We start from the raw sequence: 20,329 nt of genomic DNA on the forward strand, positions 1-20,329 counted from the left end.
ATGTTAGTCTCGCGGATGAAGCCGTGGTAGATGGCGACCAAGGTATATCTGTTGGAGTTAGGCCAGGTTCTCATCGGGATTTGGAAGACGACAAGAACAAGATTTCTCCCAGGTCTAAGTTCAGAACCTTCTTGGAATTGAAGATGTGGCTGTGCAACTACTCGATTACGCATTATCATCCACACAAGGTGGTGAACTCGGATGTCAATGTGCGCTACAGGTTGCAAGCGAAGAGAAAAAATGTCCATGGATTGTGCATGCAAGACCATGGAAAGGATGGCCCACTTGGCACGTAGTGAGTTGTGTTCCAAGTCACATGTGCCGAGGCAAGAGGGTTGATGGGAAGGTTGTGTCCCAAAACCATAGACAACTCACATCTGAGTTCATTGCTTACAGGCTTTCCAACTCAATATCCACACTTCCAACAATGAGCATCCAACAAGTCATAGACCTTGTGAAAGCCATCTTTCATTACAAGGTGAAATACGGCAAGGCATGGAAGGCGAAGCAAGCCGCATTTAAGATATTGTATGGTAATTGGGATGAAGCATACAACCAAATCCCTAGGTTGCTGTTAGCCATGGCTGCCACAATCCCGAGCATGGTTCATGGGGTCGAGCCTCATAGGGAAAAAACAATGGTCCAAGGTGGAAGGACCATCCGAGTATTTGGCCGTGCATTTTGGGCATTCGAGCAATGCGTGAGGGCTTTCAAACACTGCCTGTCGGTCATTGCCATTGATGGCACGTTCTTGACCGGACAATACAAGGGCACCTTGTTGGTTGCAATAGCAAGTGATGCCAATAACCGGGTGTTGCCTTTGGCATTTGCTTTGGTGGAGGTGGAGAACAATGACAACTGGGAGTGGTTCTTGCGTCTTTTGAGGACCAAGGTGTTACCCGCTCAAAGGGAATTTTGTGTCATATCGGATCGTCGTCAAGGAATTCTTAACGTGGTGGACATTGATATTCCCAGCCATTCTCTGTTGCACCATCGATGGTGCATGAGGCACTTTTGTTCTAACTTCTATAGGGCATGTGGCCTTAAGGAGTTGGCCGATGATCTTCAAGATTGTTGTCTCGCTTTCTCCGACAAACGGTTCGCCTACTTGTACAACAAATTGCTCGCACACAAGAAACTTGATCCCGGGGGTCAAGACTTCCTCAATAGGCACATTCAAGAAAGGAATAAGTGGTCACGTGCCTTTGATGAAGATGGCCTGAGGTATGGTCAAATGATAAGAAATATGGCTGAATGCTTCAATAGGGTGCTCAAGGGTGTACGTGCATTACCCGTGATGGCAATAGTTCAATACACATTTGACAAGATGAATACATACTTTCTAAAGCACTCAATGAAAACGGATGCGCAAATAGCGGGTGAGAACAAGCGCAATTACAAGCACAAGCTAGTTCCCGCCCAAGGTTGATGAATGGTTGGAATTTCAACCACGGAAGGCGGACTCACAAGAAGCTATACTATATGACAGCGATGATTGGTTGTACGAAGTGAAAGAGCCAGGAGGAACCACAAACAATGGCTGCCAAGTCTGAGGCACCACACAACATAGTGCAACGCCTCAGAGCTAGGCGTCACACTACTCTGTTTCTGGTAGTAACCTTCTGTTGCTCACTAGACATTTGTCCAGACGTGCAACGCCCACGAGCTAGGCGTCACAGTACTCTGTTTCTGGCTATAACCTTTTGTTGCTCACTGAACATTTGTTCACATGTGCAACGCCCACAAGCTAGGCGCCACACCATGTAGTGTGACGCCTCAAAGCTAGGCATCACAGTACTCTATTTCTGGTTGTAAACTTATGTTGCTCACTAGACATTTGTCCACATGTCTGATGCCTAGCCCACATGCGCCACACCAAAACAATATATGTATCTACAATCAAAGCATGCCTATAATGGTTTCATGTAAATAACATCTCAACATATGTATCCAAAGCATTCTTGTCAATACAAATCTAGGATTTCATATAACTCATCTAAAAAAATCAAGAAACACATCTAGACATGTATAAGGTTCATCTTAACAATCTAGGTTTTCAACATAGAAGCATATCTTTTCAATAGAAATACACTAAACTAGGGTTACAAAATAATTTCAAATCATCTAAAAATCTTAAATCCCACAAATCTATATACATGCAAGATTCTAATCCAATCAAACAAAGGTTCCACAAATCTTCAAAATAAGATACATTTTCTGGATAGAAAGAAGAGGATCGGAGAAAAGTACCTTCTAGGATGGATTGATGAAGAAATCCACAGACCAAATCGTCAGATCTGAAAGATTTGGGAGAGAGGATTGAGAGGAGGAGAGGAGGCAGCCACAGCCGCCGCTACTTCTGTAACTTAACGAATGGGGTGGGTGGGGAGAGGGCGAGGGGGCTGCCTCTAAGTCACAGTGCAACGCCCATAGACTAGGCGCTGCACATTACAGGTGTGGCACCTATCTCTCAGGCGCTTCACTGCGGGGTGCCGGCCCCGGGGGTGCCACGCTGGACAGATGTGCAACGCCAGAGGGATAGGCGCTGCACCGTAGGGTGTGGCGCCTTCATGTCGGGCGCCACACAAAATGGTTGGCTGAGTGAATTTTTTCAAACCAGTTCACTTTATGAATTATTTTCGTCCATAGGTCAAAATTATCAAATTTGCCCAAGATGTGTCCCCATGAAGAAGGAAAGGCAAACAACAATGCTAATGGAGAGCATAAATTTTAGCCTATTAATAGTACATAGCATAGATGAAAAGCTTGAATGTATTACATGTGGTTATATGACATGTCCATGATTTAACACAAGTATATGATTTTAAGAACTGGTAATTGTGATGGTCCAGAGTGTCTGATTTAAGTCATTTAACACATAGAGTCGGTTGAGAGTCAATCCTGACGACGCCTTATCTTTCCTTCTCCACAAGAAAATATCTTCCTCCTCCCATTGATGTTGTCGCTGGTCCACCACATTTTTATGGCTTTTGGGTGATGGAGGTGAAGGAAATATGCCCTAGAGGCAATAATAAAGTTATTATTTATTTCCTTATATCATGATAAATGTTTATTATTCATGCTAGAATTGTATTAACCGGAAACATGATACATGTGTGACAAACAGAGTGTCACTAGTATGCCTCTACTTGACTAGCTCGTTGATCAAAGATGGTTATGTTTCCTAGCCATAGACATGAGTTGTCATTTGATTGACGGGATCATGTCATTAGGAGAATGATGTGATTGACTTGAACCATTCTGTTAGCTTAGTGATAACCCACAAGTATATGGGATCGCAACAGTTTTTGATAAGTAAGAGTGTCGAACCCAATGAGGAGCTAAAGGTAGAACAAATATTCCCTCAAGTTCTATCGACCACCGATACAACTCTACGCACGCTTGACGTTCGCTTTACCTAGAACAAGTATGAAACTAGAAGTATTTTGTAGGTGTTGTTGGATAAGATTGCAAGGTAATAAAGATCATGTAAATAAAAAGCTAGGGGTTGTTTAGATAAATACACAACTAAGTTAGGTTTAGTAGAGAGCTTGTTTTTACGAGAAAGTTATTTGTCCCTAGGCAATCGATAACTAGACCGGTAATCATTATTGTAATTTTATATGAGGGAGAGGCATAAGATAACATACTTTCTCTACTTGGATCATATGCACTTATGATTGGAACTCTAGCAAGCATCCACAACTACTAAAGATCATTAAGGTAAAACCCAACCATAGTTAAAGCATCAAGTCCTCTTTATCCCATACGCAAACAACCTACTTACTCGGGTCTATGCTTCTGTCACTCACGCCACCGACCATAAGCAAATCATGAACATATTGCAAACCCTACAACGGGAATCCCTCACGCTTGCGCGACACAGAGAGCACCATACGACAGCACCAATAATAAAACATGCAACTCAAACCAATCACGATCATCAAATAACCCATAGGACAAAACGGATCTACTCAAACATCATAGGATAGCCATACATCATTGGGAAATAATATATAGCGTTGAGCACCATGTTTAAGTAGAGATTACAGTGGGTAAGAGAGGGATTACACCGCTGCATAGTGGGGGGAAGAGTTGGTGATGATGGCGGTGAAGTTGTTGGCGAAGATTGCGGTGATGATGATGGCCCCCGGTGGCACTCCGGCGCCCCCGGAAGCGAGGGTGAGAGAGCCCCCTCCTTCTTGTTCTTCCTTGACCTCCTCCAAAGATGGGAGAAGGGTTTCCCCTCTGTTCCATGGCCTCCATGGCGTGGGAGGTGCGAGAGCCCCTCCGAGATTGGATCTGTCTCTCTGTCTCTCTCTGTTTTTGCGTTCCTAGATTCTACCCTTTCACTGTTTCTTATATTCCCGGAGATCCGTAACTCTGATTGGGCTGAAATTTTAACACGATCTCTAGCCGGATATTAGCTTTCTTGCGGAGAAAGAAGGGAATCAACCGCCTTACGGGATGGCCACGAGGGTCAGGGGCGCGCCTACCCCCTGGGGCGCGCCCCCTGCCTCGTGGCCCCCTCGGGCATCGTCTCGCGTGGATTTTTCTTCCCAAAAATCATATATATTCCAAAAAAAATCTCTGCCAGTTTTTATCCCATTTGGACTCCGTTTGATATGGATATTCTGCGAAACAAAAAAACATGCAACAAACAGGAACTGGCACTGGGCACTGGATCAATATGTTAGTCCCAAAAATAGTATAAAAAGTTGCCAAAAGTATATGAAAGTTGAATAATATTGGCATGGAACAATCAAAAATATAGATACGACGGAGACGTATCAGCATCCCCAAGCTTAATTTCTGCTCGTCCTCGAGTAGGTAAATGATAAAAAAGATAATTTTTGATGTGGAATGCTACCTAGCATAATCTTCATCACATATCTAATCATGGCATGAATATTAAGACACGAGTGATTCAAAGCAATAGTCTATCATTTGACATAAAAACAATAATACTTCAAGCCCACTAATAAAGCAATCATGTCTTTTCAAAATAACAAGGCCAAAGAAAGTTATCCCTACAAAATCATATAGTCTGGCTATGCTCCATCTTCACCACACCAAATATTCACATCATGCACAACCCCGATGACAAGCCGAGCAATTGGTTCATACTTTTTAACATGCTTCAACATTTTCAACCCTCACGCAATACATGAGCATGAGCCATGGATATAACACTATAGGTGGAATAGAATGGTGGTTGTGGAGAAGACAAAAAGGAGAAGATAGTCTCACATCAACTAGGCGTATCAACGGGATATGGAGATGCCCATCAATAGATATCAATGTGAGTGAGTAGGGATTGCCATGCAACGGATTCACTAAGAGCTATAAGTGTATGAAAGCTCAGACTGAAAACTAAGTGGGTGTGCATCCAACTTGCTTGCTCATGAAGACCTCAGGCATTTGAGGAAGCCCATCATCGGAATATACAAGCCAAGTTCTATAATGAAAATTCCCACTATTATATGAAAGTGATAACTCAAGAGACTCTCTATATGAAGAACATGGTGCTACTTTGAAGCACAAGTGTGGTAAAAGGATAGTAACATTGCCCCCTTTTTCTCTTTTTTTGTGGGCTTCTTTGGCCCCCTTTTTTTATTTAGACTTCTTTGGCCTCTCTTTTTTTGGCCGGCAATGCTCTAATAATGATGATCATCACACTTTTATTTACTTACAACTCGATACTAGAACAAAGATATGACTCTATATGAATGCCTCCGGAGGTGTACCGGGATGTCCAATGATCTAGCGTAGCAATGACATCAAAAAACGGACAAGCCATGAAAACATCATGCTAGCTATCTTATGATCATGCAAAGCAATATGACAATGAATGCTCAAGTCATGTATATGATGATGATGGAAGTTGCATGGCAATATATCTCAGAATGGCTATGGAAATGCCATAATAGGTAGGTATGGTGGCTGTTTTGAGGAAGATATAAGGAGGCTTATGTGCGACAGAGCGTATCATATCATGGGGTTTGGATGCATCGGCGAAGTTTGCACCAACTCTCGAGGTGATAAAGGGCAATCCACGGTACCGAAGAGGTGGCAATGATGGAAGGGTGAGAGTGCATATAATCCATGGACTCAACATTAGTCATAAAGAACTCACATACTTATTGCAAAAGTTTATTAGCCCTTGAAGCAAAGTACTACTACGCATGCCCCTAGGGGGATAGATTGGTAGGAAAAGACCATCGCTCGTCCCCGACCGCCACTCATAAGGAAGACAATCAATAAATACCTCATGCTCTGACTTCGTTACATAACGGTTCACCATACGTGCATGCTACGGGAATCACAAACCTTAAAACAAGTATTTCTACTAATCCACAACTACCCACTAGCATGACTCTAATATCACCATCTTTATATCGTAAAACTATTGCAAGGAATGAAACACATCATATTCAGTGATCTGCAAGTTTTATGTAGGATTTTATGACTAACCATGTGAATGACCAGTTCCTGTCATCTCTCTAAATAGATATAAGTGAAGCAAGAGAGTTTAATTCTTTCTACAAAGATATGCCCACGCTCTAACAAATATAAGTGAAGCAAAAGAGCATTCTACAAATGGCGGTTTTCTATGTAAAGAGAAACAGGCAATCCAAACTTCAAATGATATAAGCGAAGCACATGAAGCATTCTACAAAGCCATACTCAAAAGATATAAGTGAAGTGCATAGAGCATTCTATAAATCAACCAAGTAATATCTCGTACCAGCATGGTGCATAAAAGAAAAATGAAAACTAAATGCAAAAGATGCTCCAAGATCTGCACATATCACATGAATGAAACGAATCTGAAAACATACCGATACTTGTTGAAGAAAGATGGGATGCCTTCCGGGGCATCCCCAAGCTTAGACGCTTGAGTCTCCTTGAATATTTACTTGGGGTGCCTTGTGCATCCCCAAGCTAGAGCTCTTGCCTCTCTTCCTTCTTCTCACATCGAGACCTTCTCGATCATCGAACACTTCATCCGCACAAAACTTCAACAGAAAACTCGATAAGATTCGTTAGTATAATAAAGCAAATCACTACTCTAAGTATTGTTGCAAACCAATTCATATTTTGTTTTTGCATTTTTTCTACTGTAATATAACTTTTCCATGGCTTAATCCACTGATATAAATCGTTAATTTCATCAAAACAAGCAAACTATGCATCAAAAGCAGAATCTGTCTAAAACAGAACAGTCTGTAACAATCTGAACATTCACCATACTTATGATACTTGAAAAGTTCTGCCAAAATTAGTAAAAAAATCATATAAAGACAGTGCAAAAGGAATCAGAACCGTTTGACGTTCCAGTAAAAAAAGTAAAATCACGCACTACAGCCAAAGTTTTTGTCCTGCACCGTACAAACCAACAAGCAAAGTAAACATCCTAAAGGCAAACCTTGGCACATTATTTTTATAATATGATGGAATTGTACAAGGGGGTAATTATTTTTGTTGAAAAGTTTCTATAATCAAGGGTCACATAGTTTCCATGAGCATGAACAAAGTTCAAGGCTAGCTCCCACTTCAACAATGCTTGTCTCTCTCACTTTTGCTTTTCTTTTTGAAAGAGTTTTGGGTTCCCCTCTTTATTTTTGTTGTTTTTAAACTATATGAAAGCACTCAACAGAAATAAATGACTCTCTAAAACTTTCGTGTTGTCTCCCTGGCAGCGCTTTCTTTAAAGCCATTAAGCTAGGCATATAGTGCTCAAGTAATGAATCTACCTGGATCCCAAGGTATATCAAAGCCAATTAACAATGATTTATAATTTAGTAATGAGCACAAAGTAACATATATCATGCAACAACGAAGTCTAACTCTCTTCCTTTGCATCGGCATGTCATAAAAGAACAATGCATGCACACATAGTAAAGGCCAATGCATAGTATAAACAGTTTCTTGCATTTTTATCGTGTGGGAAACATAGAGAGGTGGAGATATAGTTCCTCTCTCATAATAATTACAAGTAGGATGTAACGCCCTCGATGCGGCTATATCTCCCACGTGTCGAAGCACGACTTAGAGGCATAACCGCATTGAAAGCAATGTCGCAAGTGAGGTAATCTTCACACAACCCATGTAATACATAAGGGGGAAAGATACATAGTCGGCTTACAATCGCCACTCACACAAATACATGAATAAAGCATTACAACATCCAAATACAATCAAGGTCCGACTACGGAACCAAAATAAAAGAAGAACCCCAAATGCGACAAAGGTCCCCGATCGACCCGACTGGGCTCCACTACTGATCAACTAGAACGAAACAACACGAAGGACAAGATCTTCATCGAGCACCTCCTTGAGCTTGGTTGCATCGTCTGCACGGACTCATCGGCACCTGCAAGCTGGTTTTGGAACTATCTGTGAGCCACGGGGACTCAGCAATCTCGCACCCTTGCGATCAAGACTATTTAAGCTTAAGGGAAAGGTAAAGGTAAGAGGTGGAGCTGCAGCAAGCGACTAGCATATATGGTGGCTAACATACGCAAAAGAGAGCGAGAAGAGAAGGCAAAGCACGATCGAGAAACTATGATCAAGAAGTGATCCTAGAACAACCTACGTCAAGCATAACTCCAACAACCGTGTTCACTTCCCGGACTCCGCCGGAAAGAGACCATCACGGTTACACACGCGGTTGATTCATTTTAATTAAGGTCAACTTCAGGTTTTCTACAACCGGACATTAACAAATTCCCATCTGCCCATAACCGCGGGCACGGCTTTCGAAAGTTCAAATCCCTGCAGGGGTGTCCCAACTTAGCCCATCACAAGCTCTCACGGTCAATGAAGGAATAGACCTCCTCCCGAGACATTCCGATCAGACTCGGTATCCCGGTACAACAAGACACTTCGACAAGTTAAAACAAATCCAGCAACACCGCCCGAATGTGCCGACAAATCCCAATAGGAGCTGCACATATCTCTTTCTCAGGGCACACTCAGATTGTCTTAGGTACGGGTAGGCCAGCCCAGAGTTGCCCCTGGTAGCCACCGACAGCTGACAGGTGGACCAACACTCAGAGGAGCACTGGCCCGGGGGTTTAAAATAATGATGACCCTTGGGCGCGCGACCCCCAAGGGAAAAGAAAAGGCTAGGAGGCGAATGGTAAAACCAATGTTGGGCATTGCTAGAAAAGCTTTAATCAAGGCGAACTATCAAGGGGTTCCCATTATAACCCAACCACGTAAGGAACGCAAAAATCTGGGAACATAACACCGATATGACGGAAACTAGGGCGGCAAGAGTGGAACAAAACACCAGGCATAAGGCCGAGCCTTCCACCTTTTACCAAGTATATAGATGCATTAATTAAATAAGACATATAGTGATATCCCAACAAGTAAACATGTTCCAACCAGGAACAACATCTCCATGTTCTAACAAGGAACAAAACTTCAATCTTCACCTGCAACTAACAACGCTATAAGAGGGGCTGAGCAAAGCGGTAACATAGCCAATCAACGGTTTGCTAGGACAAGGTGGGTTAGAGGCTTGGTTCAATAATATGGGAGGCATGATAAGCAAGTGGTAGGTATCGCAGCATAGGCATAGCAAAAGAGCGAGCAACTAAGCAAGCAAAGATAGAAGTGATTTCGAGGGTATGATCATCTTGCCTGAGATCCCGCAAGGAAGAAGAACGAGTCCATGAAGAAGACAAACGGACGTAGTCGAACGGTTCCTCACAAACGCGACGTTATCGGAACCAACCCGAAGAAGCAACACCGGAAAAGAGCAAACAACCTAGTAAACAACCACCACATAGACATGGCATGATGCGCAAACAAGAATGATGCATGTCCGGTTTAAAGAGGGCATGGCATGGCAAAGTGCAACAACCAAAACTACAAATTAAGTGGAGCTCAATATGCAACGAGTTGCATATTGACGGAGCACCACATCAATTATTTAGTTCGATCTCGTTTATGTACCCAACAATATTAAATGTTGTTAAACATGGCAAGAGGGTGAAGCAAAAGAAAACTACCCATCTAGTCAAGTTTAAATGAGGCCGGAAGCAACGAACAACATTTCCGGAAACTCCTCATGAGCATATTTTAAAGTTTGGTACTGTTCTGCCCTAAACAACATTTTAGAGTTTTTAAACATGCAAAGTGAGTCCACCATGTTAAACTAGGCAAAATTCTACCCCATTTACATATAAAGTTTATTAAATTCGGAGCTACGGTTGAATAGTTATGAATTAAAGCATTTTAGCATGGCATAGGAGCAAAATAATGCAAACATCATTTTAAAAATTTTAACATGGCAAGAAAGTGGCATATTATTAATCTACACATAATTTTAAGCAAGTTTCATATATAAATTATTTTAAACCGATGCACGGTTGAGGAGTTATTAAATGCATGAAGTAAGAGGGTTTTTCTGCAATTCTGTCAACTCTGGATAAATAGACAAATTCGCAGAACAGGAAAAAAAACTATACTGGGCTGAATCTAAGGAGAGGCCCAGTAAGGCAATAGGCGCAACATAACTATCAAACGCACAGGCACATAATAGCGGAGGGGCTGGGCTATGCTCACATCGGGCCATGGGCCAAAAGTGGAGAAGCAGTTGGGCCGGTTGTGGTGATGAGAAGATGTTGATGGACCTCGGTGCTCTCGTGGCCCAGGCGTGGGGACGATACAGGGGCGTGGTCAACGGGCGTAGTGTTTGTGGTCGTCTCGCTCGACCACAGAGAAGCAGAGGACGCAGAGGCGCGATGCAGGGGCAGGGGGCGAGCGCTCCATCAACGGGCGGCGCGCCGGCGGCGGGAAACAACGAGGATGGTCGGAGAAATAGATCTGGGCGTCGAAGAACCCATCTCCGGCGGGGCTGACTGGAGACCAGGAGGAAGGGAACCCGTGGCGGTGTGCGCATGATGCAGAGGAGGCCTCAGTTGCCTCGCAGCGTACTCCGGTGAGGAACAGCGACTCGCGGAACGGCAGCATTCTCTGGCGAAGTGTCAAGGCAGGGGCGAGGTCGAGCTCGGGGAGGCGCGATTCAGAGGAGGTTGACATGGCGCCCGTGCTGTTATTCGAAGCAGGTAACGAGCGGCGTTGGCGGGACTCATCTCCGGCGAGGAACGGGCAGCGGACGGCGGGAACGGGACCGCGACTTGGGGCGAGGTAGAGGCAGCAGGTCCGGCAACGACGAGGATGGCCGAGACCCGACAGATCCGAGGCCACGACGACGACATCGGATGGAGACGAGGCCGGCAATTGTTGAAGCTCCGAACGATCATGGCTCCTGTGCGAAGAACACACGGTTGAGAGAGAGGTCAGAGAGAGATGGAGAGAAGAATAGGAGGAGGGACAAGAGAAGAGATGGGTGCGAAGCTCATCTGTTGGTCAACGGCGACGGTGCAGGACAGCGTCGGGCACGGGAGGCAGCGCAGGGGAGGCTCGGACGCAGAGGTGGCTGGGGATCGAGCCTCCTGCTCGATCTGTAGACGGGCACGACGACGAATCGAAAGGAGGAGGTGGAGGCTTTTGGTTGGCGTGGCGGTGAACACGAGGAGGGGAAGGAGACTGCGCTGGTTGGGCAGGTGGATCGGGGAGATCCCGATGAGGATTTGGGAGATAAGGGCGGCGGCGGCGGCAGGGACAAGCCCCTAGTTTTTAGGGTTGGGTCCGTATATATATAGCAGGTGGAAATAGTTAGGGGCTATCGGACCCCTACGATCGTAATCGGACGGTCGCGAATAAAATAGCTAGGGAGTCCAAATAAGAAAACGGTGACGTTTTGTAGACGTTTGGAGATGACCCGGACACAACGGTGACGACTGCCCGGGTCGGGTCCGGGACAACTTTCGGACGCGCGCGAGGGGGGCTGCGGGCTGACGAGAGAGGTTAGGTTGGGCCCGGCGGTAGGTAGTGAGCTGTGTAGGCGGTCTCGAGCTGAGAGAAGAGAAGAGAGGGGAAGGCTCGGCGACTGTTTTCGGAGACCGAAAACGTCCGACGTTAGACCGGCTATATTGCCGCTATAGTTTAACGGTTGGGCTATTAAACGAGCTCCGAATGCGATGAAACTTGGCAGGCGACCTACTAACAACATAACAACACCGCACGCCAACTTTCATCCCATTCCGAGAACATTTTCTGGCCACTTATAAAATACTATTTCGGACATGCCGTGGGCGCGTGCAAGTGTGGTTGGACTCAGAACGGACAACGGAAGGGACGGGGAGACCCGGACGGATGCAAGTTTTGAAAACATGATGATGCAATGCACATGATGACATGACAAGATGCAACACGCAAGCGAATGACATGGCAACGACGGCGAATAACTGGACGACAACTGGCACATCAGTCTCGGGGCGTTACATAGGAGCAGCAAGCACATGCATATTATATTCATCAAAATCATCATGTGTAGTAGTAAAAGGCAACCCATCAATATAATCCTTAATAGGTGCAAACTTCTCCGATATAGTGTAGTTGGGAGAATTCAAAAAGATAATAGGACTATCATGCGTGGGTGCAGTAGCAACAATTCCATGTTTAACATAAAGAACTATAGCAAGTTCATCTCCATAAGCATAATTCATATTGGCATCTTGGCCACAAGCATAGCAAGCATCATCAAAAAGGGATATTTCAAAAGAATCAACGGGATCATAGCAATTATCATAGCATTCATCCTTCGGTAAGCATGAAGGGAAATTAAACAATGTATGAATTGAAGAGTTACTCTCATTAGAAGGTGGGCACAGGTGATCAATCCGCTCTTCCTCCTTTTGTTCTTCGCTCTCCTCCTCGTCTTTTTCATCCAATGAGCTCACGGTTTCATCTTCTTCTTCTTCCATAGATTCCTGCAAAATATTAGTCTCTTCTTGGACAGCGGAGACTTTCTCAATAAGCGCATTAATATAGGAATTATATTTATAATTATCATAGCAATATTTTAGGATAGCTAAATTTTCAGGCCTATAAACATCATCATCAAAAGCTTCATTCTTTTCAAACAAAGATTCAATTTCATAAGCACCCTTAAAAGCAACAAATTCTTCTATTTGTTCCACATCATAGTAATCATATATACCATTAGCATAAGAAGCTAAGGTTTCATTATCATTAAATTTGCATGAAAAGGGAAGGTGTGGAGCCTTCATCCTAGAGCAACAAGTATAATCATAACTCAAGCATACTTGCCGAGCATACCACTTCAATATATAAATTTGATCCCATAATAGTTTCCCTTTCTGTGTCAAGCGATAATCCCTAAAGTATTCACGTTGATCCAACGTTACTCCCATTACCAGATTGAATGGGGTTTTCTCAGGATTATCAAAGTAGTACATAATTTCTGTCACATAACGAGCATCGAGGGTTTTAGGAGGTTCCTCATCTCCATGAGCAGCAAGTACACCTAATTATTTTGGTATTTCGTGTTCCATATCCATAACCAAAGATAAATAACAACTAAGAACAGCAAATAAAAATTACTTAGTGATAAAGCAAACAAGCACACACGAGAATATTCACCCCACGCTATTGCTCCCCGGCAACAGCGCCAGAAAAAGGTCTTGATAACCCACAATTATAGGGGATCATAACAGTTTTCGATAAGTAAGAGTGTTGAACCCAATGAGGAGCTAAAGGTAGAACAAATATTCCCTCAAGTTCTATCGACCACCGATACAACTCTACGCACGCTTGACGTTCGCTTTACCTAGAACAAGTATGAAACTAGAAGTATTTTGTAGGTGTTGTTGGATAGGTTTGCAAGGTAATAAAGAGCATGTAAATAAAAAGCTAGGGGATGTTTAGATAAATACACAACTAAGTTAGGTTTAGTAGAGAGCTTGTTGTTACGAGAAAGTTATTTGTCCCTAGGCAATCGATAACTAGACCGTTAATCATTATTGCAATTTTATATGAGGGAGAGGCATAAGCTAACATACTTTCTCTACTTGGATCATATGCACTTATGATTGGAACTCTAGCAAGCATCCGCAACTACTAAAGATCATTAAGGTAAAACCCAACCAGAGCATTAAAGCATCAAGTCCTCTTTATCCCATACGCAAACAACCTACTTACTCGATTCTGTGCTTCTGTCACTCACGCCACCCACCATAAGCAAATCATGAACATATTGCAAACCCTACAGTGGGAATCCCTCACACTTCCACGACATGGAGAGCACCATAGGACAGCACCAATAATAAAACATGCAACTCAAACCAATCACGATCATCAAATAACCCATAGGACAAAACAGATCTACTCAAACATCATAGGATAGCCATACATCATTGGGAAATAATATATAGCGTTGAGCACCATGTTTAAGTAGAGATTACAGCGGGTAAGAGAGGGATTACACCGCTTCATAGAGGGGGGAGAGTTGGTGATGATGGCGGTGAAGTTGTTGGTGAAAATTGCGGTGATGATGATGGCCCCCGGTGGCACTCCGGCACCACCGGAAGCGAGGGGGGAGAGCCCCCCTCCTTCTTCTTCTTCCTTGACCTCCTCCCTAGATGGGAGAAGGGTTTCCCCTCTGTTCCATGGCCTCCATGGCGTGGGAGGGGCGAGAGCCCCTCCGAGATTGGATCTGTCTCTCTGTCTCTCTCTGTTTCTGCGTTCCCAGATTCTACCCTTTCATTGTTTCTTATATTCCTGGAGATCCATAACACCGATTGGGCTGAAATTTTAACATGATCTCTATCCGGATATTAGCTTTATTGCGGCGAAATAAGGGCATCAACCGCCTTACGGGGTGGCCACGAGGGTCAGGGGCGCGCCTACCCCCCTGGGGCGCGCCCCCTGCCTCATGGCCCCCTCGGGCATCGTCTCGCGTGGATTTTTCTTCCCAAAAATCATATATATTCCAAAATAATCTCCGGAAGTTTTTATCCCATTTGGACTCCGTTTGATATGGATATTCTGCGAAACAAAAAACATGCAACAAACAGGAACTGGCACTGGGCACTTGATCAATATGTTAGTCCCAAAAATAGTATAAAAAGTTGCCAAAAGTATATGAAAGTTGCATAATATTGGCATGGAACAATCAAAAATTATAGATACGATGGAGACGTATCACTTAGCACTTGATCGTTTAGTATGTTGCTATTGCTTTCTTCATGACTTATACATGTTCCTATGACTATGAGATTATGCAACTCCCGTTTACCGAAGGAACACTTTGTGTGCTACCAAATGTCACAACGTAACTGGGTGATTATAAAGGTGCTCTATAGGTGTCTCCGAAGGTACTTGTTGAGTTGGCGTATTTTGAGATTAGGATTTGTCACTCTGATTGTCGGACAGGCATCTCTGGGCCCTCTCGGTAATGCACATCACGATAAGCCTTGCAAGCAATGTGACTAATGAGTTAGTTGCGGGATGATGTATTACGGAACGAGTAAAGAGACTTGCCGGTAATGAGATTAAACTAGGTATTGAGATACCGACGATCGAATCTCGGGCAAGTAACATACCGATGACAAAGGGAACAACGTATGTTGTTATGCGGTTTGACCGATAAAGATCTTAAATATGTAGGAGCCAATATGAGCATCCATGTTCCGCTATTGGTTATTGACCGAAGACGTGTCTCGGTCATGTCTACATAGTTCTCAAACCCGTAGGGTCCGCACGCTTAAAGTTTGGTGACGATCGGTATTATGAGTTTTTGTGTTTCGATGTACCGAAAGTAGTTCGGAGTCCCGGATATGATCACGGACATGACAAGGAGTCTCGAAATGGTCGAGACGTAAAGATCGATATATTGGACGACTATATTCGGACGCCGGAAGTGTTTCGAGTGGTTTCGGATAAAAACCGGAGTACCGTAGCGGTGCTTAGGCGAAGCCCTGCGTCGGTAGCATCATCATCACCGTCACCACGCCGTTGTGCTGACGAAACTCTCCTGTGAAGCTTTGCTGGATCGGAGCTCGCGGGACGTCATCGAGTTGAACGTGTGCAGAACTCGGAGGTGTCGTGCGTTCGGCACTTGGATCGGTCGGATCGTGAAGACATACGACTACATCCACCACGTTGTACTAACGCTTCCACATTCGGTCTACGAGGGTACGTGTACATACTCTCCCCTCTCGTTGCTATGCATCACCATGATCTTGTGTGTGCGTAGGAATTTTTTTGAAATTACTACATTCCCCAACAGTGGCATCCGAGCCAGGTTTTATGCGTAGATGTTATATGCACGAGTAGAACACAAGTGATTTGTGGGCGATACAAGTCATACTTCTTACCATCATGTCACACTTTGGTTCGGCGGTATTGTTGGATGAAGCGGCCCGGACCGACATTATGCATACGCTTACGCGAGACTGGTTCTACCGACGTGCTTTGCACATAGGTGGCTGGCGGGTGCCAGTTTCTCCAACTTTAGTTGAACCGAGTGTGGCTACGGCCGGTCCTTGAGAAGGTTAAAACATCACTAACTTGACGATCTATCATTGTGGTTTTGATGCATAGGTAAGAACGGTTCTTGCTAAGCCTGTAGCAGCCACGTAAAACTTGCAACAACAAAGTAGAGGACGTCTAACTTGTTTTTGCAGGGCATGTTGTGATGTGATATGGTCAAGGCATGATGCTATATTGTATGAGATGATCATGTTTTGTAACCGAGTTATCGGCAACGGGCAGGAGCCATATGGTTGTCGCTTTATTGTATGCAATGCAATCGCATTGTAATTGCTTTACTTTATCACTAAGCGGTAGCGATAGTCGTAGAAGCAATAGTTGGCGAGACGACAACGATGCTACGATGGAGATCAAGGTGTCGCGCCAGTGACAATGGTGATCATGATGGTGCTTCGGAGATGGAGATCACAAGCACAAGATGATGATGGCCATATCATATCACTTATATTGATTGCATGTGATGTTTATCTTTTATGCATCTTATTTTGCTTTGATTGACGGTAGCATTATAAGATGATCTCTCACTAAATTTCAAGATAAAAGTGTTCACCCTGAGTATGCACCGTTGCCAAAGTTCGTCATGCCGAGACACCACGTGATGATCGGGTGTGATAAGCTCTACGTTCATCTACAATGGGTGCAAGCGAGTTTTGCACACGCAGAATACTCAGGTTAAACTTGACGAGCCTAGCATATGCAGATATGGCCTCGGAACACTGAGACCGAAAGGTCGAGCATGAATCATATAATAGATATGGTCAACATAGTGATGTTCACCATTGAAAACTACTCCATCTCACGTGATGATCGGACATGGTTTAGTTGATATGGATCACGTGATCACTTAGATGATTAGAGAGATGTCTATCTAAGTGGGAGTTCTTAAGTAATATGATAATTGAACTTAAATTTATCATGAACTTAGTACCTGATAGTATTTTGCTTGTCTATGTTATTGTAGATAGATGGCCCGTACTGTTGTTCCGTTGAATTTTAATGCGTTCCTTGAGAAAGCAAAGTTGAAAGATGATGGTAGCAATTACATGGACTGGGTCCGTAAGGATTATCCTCATTGCTGCACAGAAGAATTACGTCCTGGAAGCACCGCTGGGTGCCAGGCCTGCTGCTGATGACGTTAAGAACGTCTGGCAGAGTAAAGCTGATCACTACTCGATAGTTCAGTGTGCCATGCTTTACGGCTTAGAACCGGGACTTCAACGACGTTTTGAACATCATGGAGCATATGAGATGTTCCAGGAGTTGAAGTTAATATTTCAAGCAAATGCCCGGATTGAGAGATATGAAGTCTCCAATAAGTTCTGTAGCTGCAAGATGGAGGAGAATAGTTCTATTAGTGAACATATATCAAAATGTCTGGGTATCATAATCACTCGACTCAACTGGGAGTTAATCTTCCTATTGATAGTGTCATTGACAGAATTCTTCAATCACTGCCACCAAGCTACAAGAGCTTCGTAATGAACTATAATATGCAAGGGACGAATAAGACAATTCCTGAGCTCTTCGCATGCTAAAGGCAGCGGAGGGAGAAATCAAGAAGGAGCGTCAAGTGTTGATGGTCAACAAGACCACCAGTTTCAAGAAAAAGGGTAAAGGGAAGAAGAAGGGGAACTTCAAGAAGAACATCAAACAAGTTGCTGCTCAGGAGAAGAAACCCAAGTCTGGACCTAAGCCTGAGACTGAGTGCTTCTACTGCAAACAGACTGGTCACTGGAAGTAGAACTGCCCCAAGTATTTGGCGGATAAGAAGGATGGCAAGGTGAACAAAGGTATATGTGATATACATGTTATTGATGTGTACTTACCAGAGCTCGCAGTAACACCTGGGTATTTGATACTAGTTCTATTGCTAATATTTACAACTCGAAACAGGGACTACGGATTAACCGAAGACTGGCTAAGGACGAGGTGACGATGCGCGTGGAAAATGGTTCCAAAGTCGATGTGATCGCCGTCGGCACGCTACCTCTACATCTACCTTCGGGATTAGTTTTAGACCTAAATAATTGTTATTTCGTGCCAGCGTTAAGCATGAACATTATATCTGGATCTTGTTTGATGCGAGACGGTTATTCATTTAAATCTGAGAATAATAGTTGTTCTATTTATATGAGTAATATCTTTTATGGTCATGCACCCTTGAAGAGTGATCTATTTTTGTTGAATCTCGATAGTAGTGATACATATATTCATAATGTTGAAGCCAAAAGATGCAGAGTTGATAATGATAGCGCAACTTATTTGTGGCACTGCCATTTGGGTCATATCACCACAAAAAAATACACTTCCGTGATGATATGTGTTTGTCACAGTAGGTCGCGTTTTTTGTCATGCATGTACATCCATGATGATTTTATGACAGAATCAAGATAGTCATACATGTGCTGTCGTAGAAGTGTTCCATGACATTACCAAAATTATCATCACGGAAGTGTGCACTTCCATGATGATAAATCGCGCGTCATAGAAGTGCTTTCGTCAAGGGTGACCGACACGTGGCATCCACCGTAACGGAATGCCGTTAAGCTATCGGGTCGGGTTTTGGATCCAATAACCCGTTAACAGCCCCGGCCAATGGGGATTTTCCACGTGTAAAATCATCATTGGCTGGAGGAAACACATGTCAGCTCATCGTTGGGACAGATGTCATCCACTCATTGGACAGAAGGCGCCTATGATACATCGACACGTGGCACGGCCCAACAGAGGCCCATTCTTGTGAAAAGGCCAGCCCGTTTGACTTGGTCAAAAGGTGGCGGGCCGGCCCATGCAAGGCCTGTTAACGGCCTGTTCGCATATAGCCCATTTACAGCCCGCTAACCCAAGGCCCATTACGCCCTATCCGAATTAGGCCCAGTAGCGTCATCTGGGCCATCCAATATGATTCCAGCCCGTTTTCACTTCTGGCCCATGTATGGCCCATGACGTCTTTCGGCCCATATGAGGCCCTATGTAACTCTTGGCCTATTAACGGCCCGTGGCGAAACTGACCCGTAATGAACAGTGTATCACTTTACACCCATTAACGGCCCTTGGTGAAACTGGCCTGTAATGAACTGTGTATCACTTTATACCCATTAATGGCCCGTTTTTCTGTTGGGCCGTTTCCAGCCCATGTTATCTTTCGGCCTTCTCAGAGCCCATTTATTCTTGGGCTCATTTCCAGCATTCGTTTACTTACGGCCCGTTATTATCATTTTCTGCTTGTGGGCCAAATTTAGCATGTGGTTATAGTCGGCCCATCTGTGGTCCGTTAATACGTTGGGCCATTTTCATAGTGTCATCAAATACGGCCTATTAATGATGGCCCATTTACGGCTATACTGCGGCCTGTTATTGACCCATGTTTGGCCAGTCGATCATATGTCCCGTATAAGGCCCATTGATGATACGGCCCGTAGAAGGCCCATTGTTTCTACGGCCCGTAGAAAGCCCATTGTTTCTACGGCCCGTCGAAGGCCTACTGTTTCGACGGCCCGTAGAAGGCCCACTATTTCTACGGCTCGTAGGAGGCCCAATGTCACTACAGTAAATATTAGCCCATGGTTATTGTGGCCTAGTTTTAAAAAATAGGTTATTGCAGCCACTAGCAAACCGCGACAAAAGAACTGCACTGACTACAAGCAAACAAATAAGACAACAAGGAAATAAATAAGCAAGCAACTTATGCTAGGCTATCACGACTATTACACATATTACATCCACTGGGCATCAAAGTTCGCCACTAGTGCAAATATAGGGAACAAAGCAGCATATAAACGCCGCAGCAAAACAAGTCCAGAACTGAAACCACTTCAGAAGAGTTCAATAAACAATATCCTGGGTACCCATAATGCTGGCAAGATGCTTAGCAAGCTTATTAACTTTCTCT

At 44.0% G+C, this 20,329-nt stretch overlaps 1 protein-coding gene across 1 annotated transcript; it reads left to right on the top strand.

The window, feature by feature from the left end:
• Positions 1-427: 427 nt before the first annotated feature.
• On the top strand, positions 428-1,429 carry LOC147971893 (uncharacterized). Its single transcript, XM_087524166.1, has one exon. It carries the CDS (start codon positions 428-430, stop codon positions 1,427-1,429), a length of 1,002 nt encoding a protein of 333 aa, XP_087380292.1.
• The last annotated feature ends 18,900 nt before the right edge of the window (positions 1,430-20,329 follow it).

The sequence above is a fragment of the Triticum urartu genome, chromosome 5A (assembly GCF_056163025.1).
Source record: "Triticum urartu cultivar PI428250 chromosome 5A, HENAU_Tu73, whole genome shotgun sequence".
NCBI classification, from domain to species: domain Eukaryota; kingdom Viridiplantae; phylum Streptophyta; class Magnoliopsida; order Poales; family Poaceae; genus Triticum; species Triticum urartu.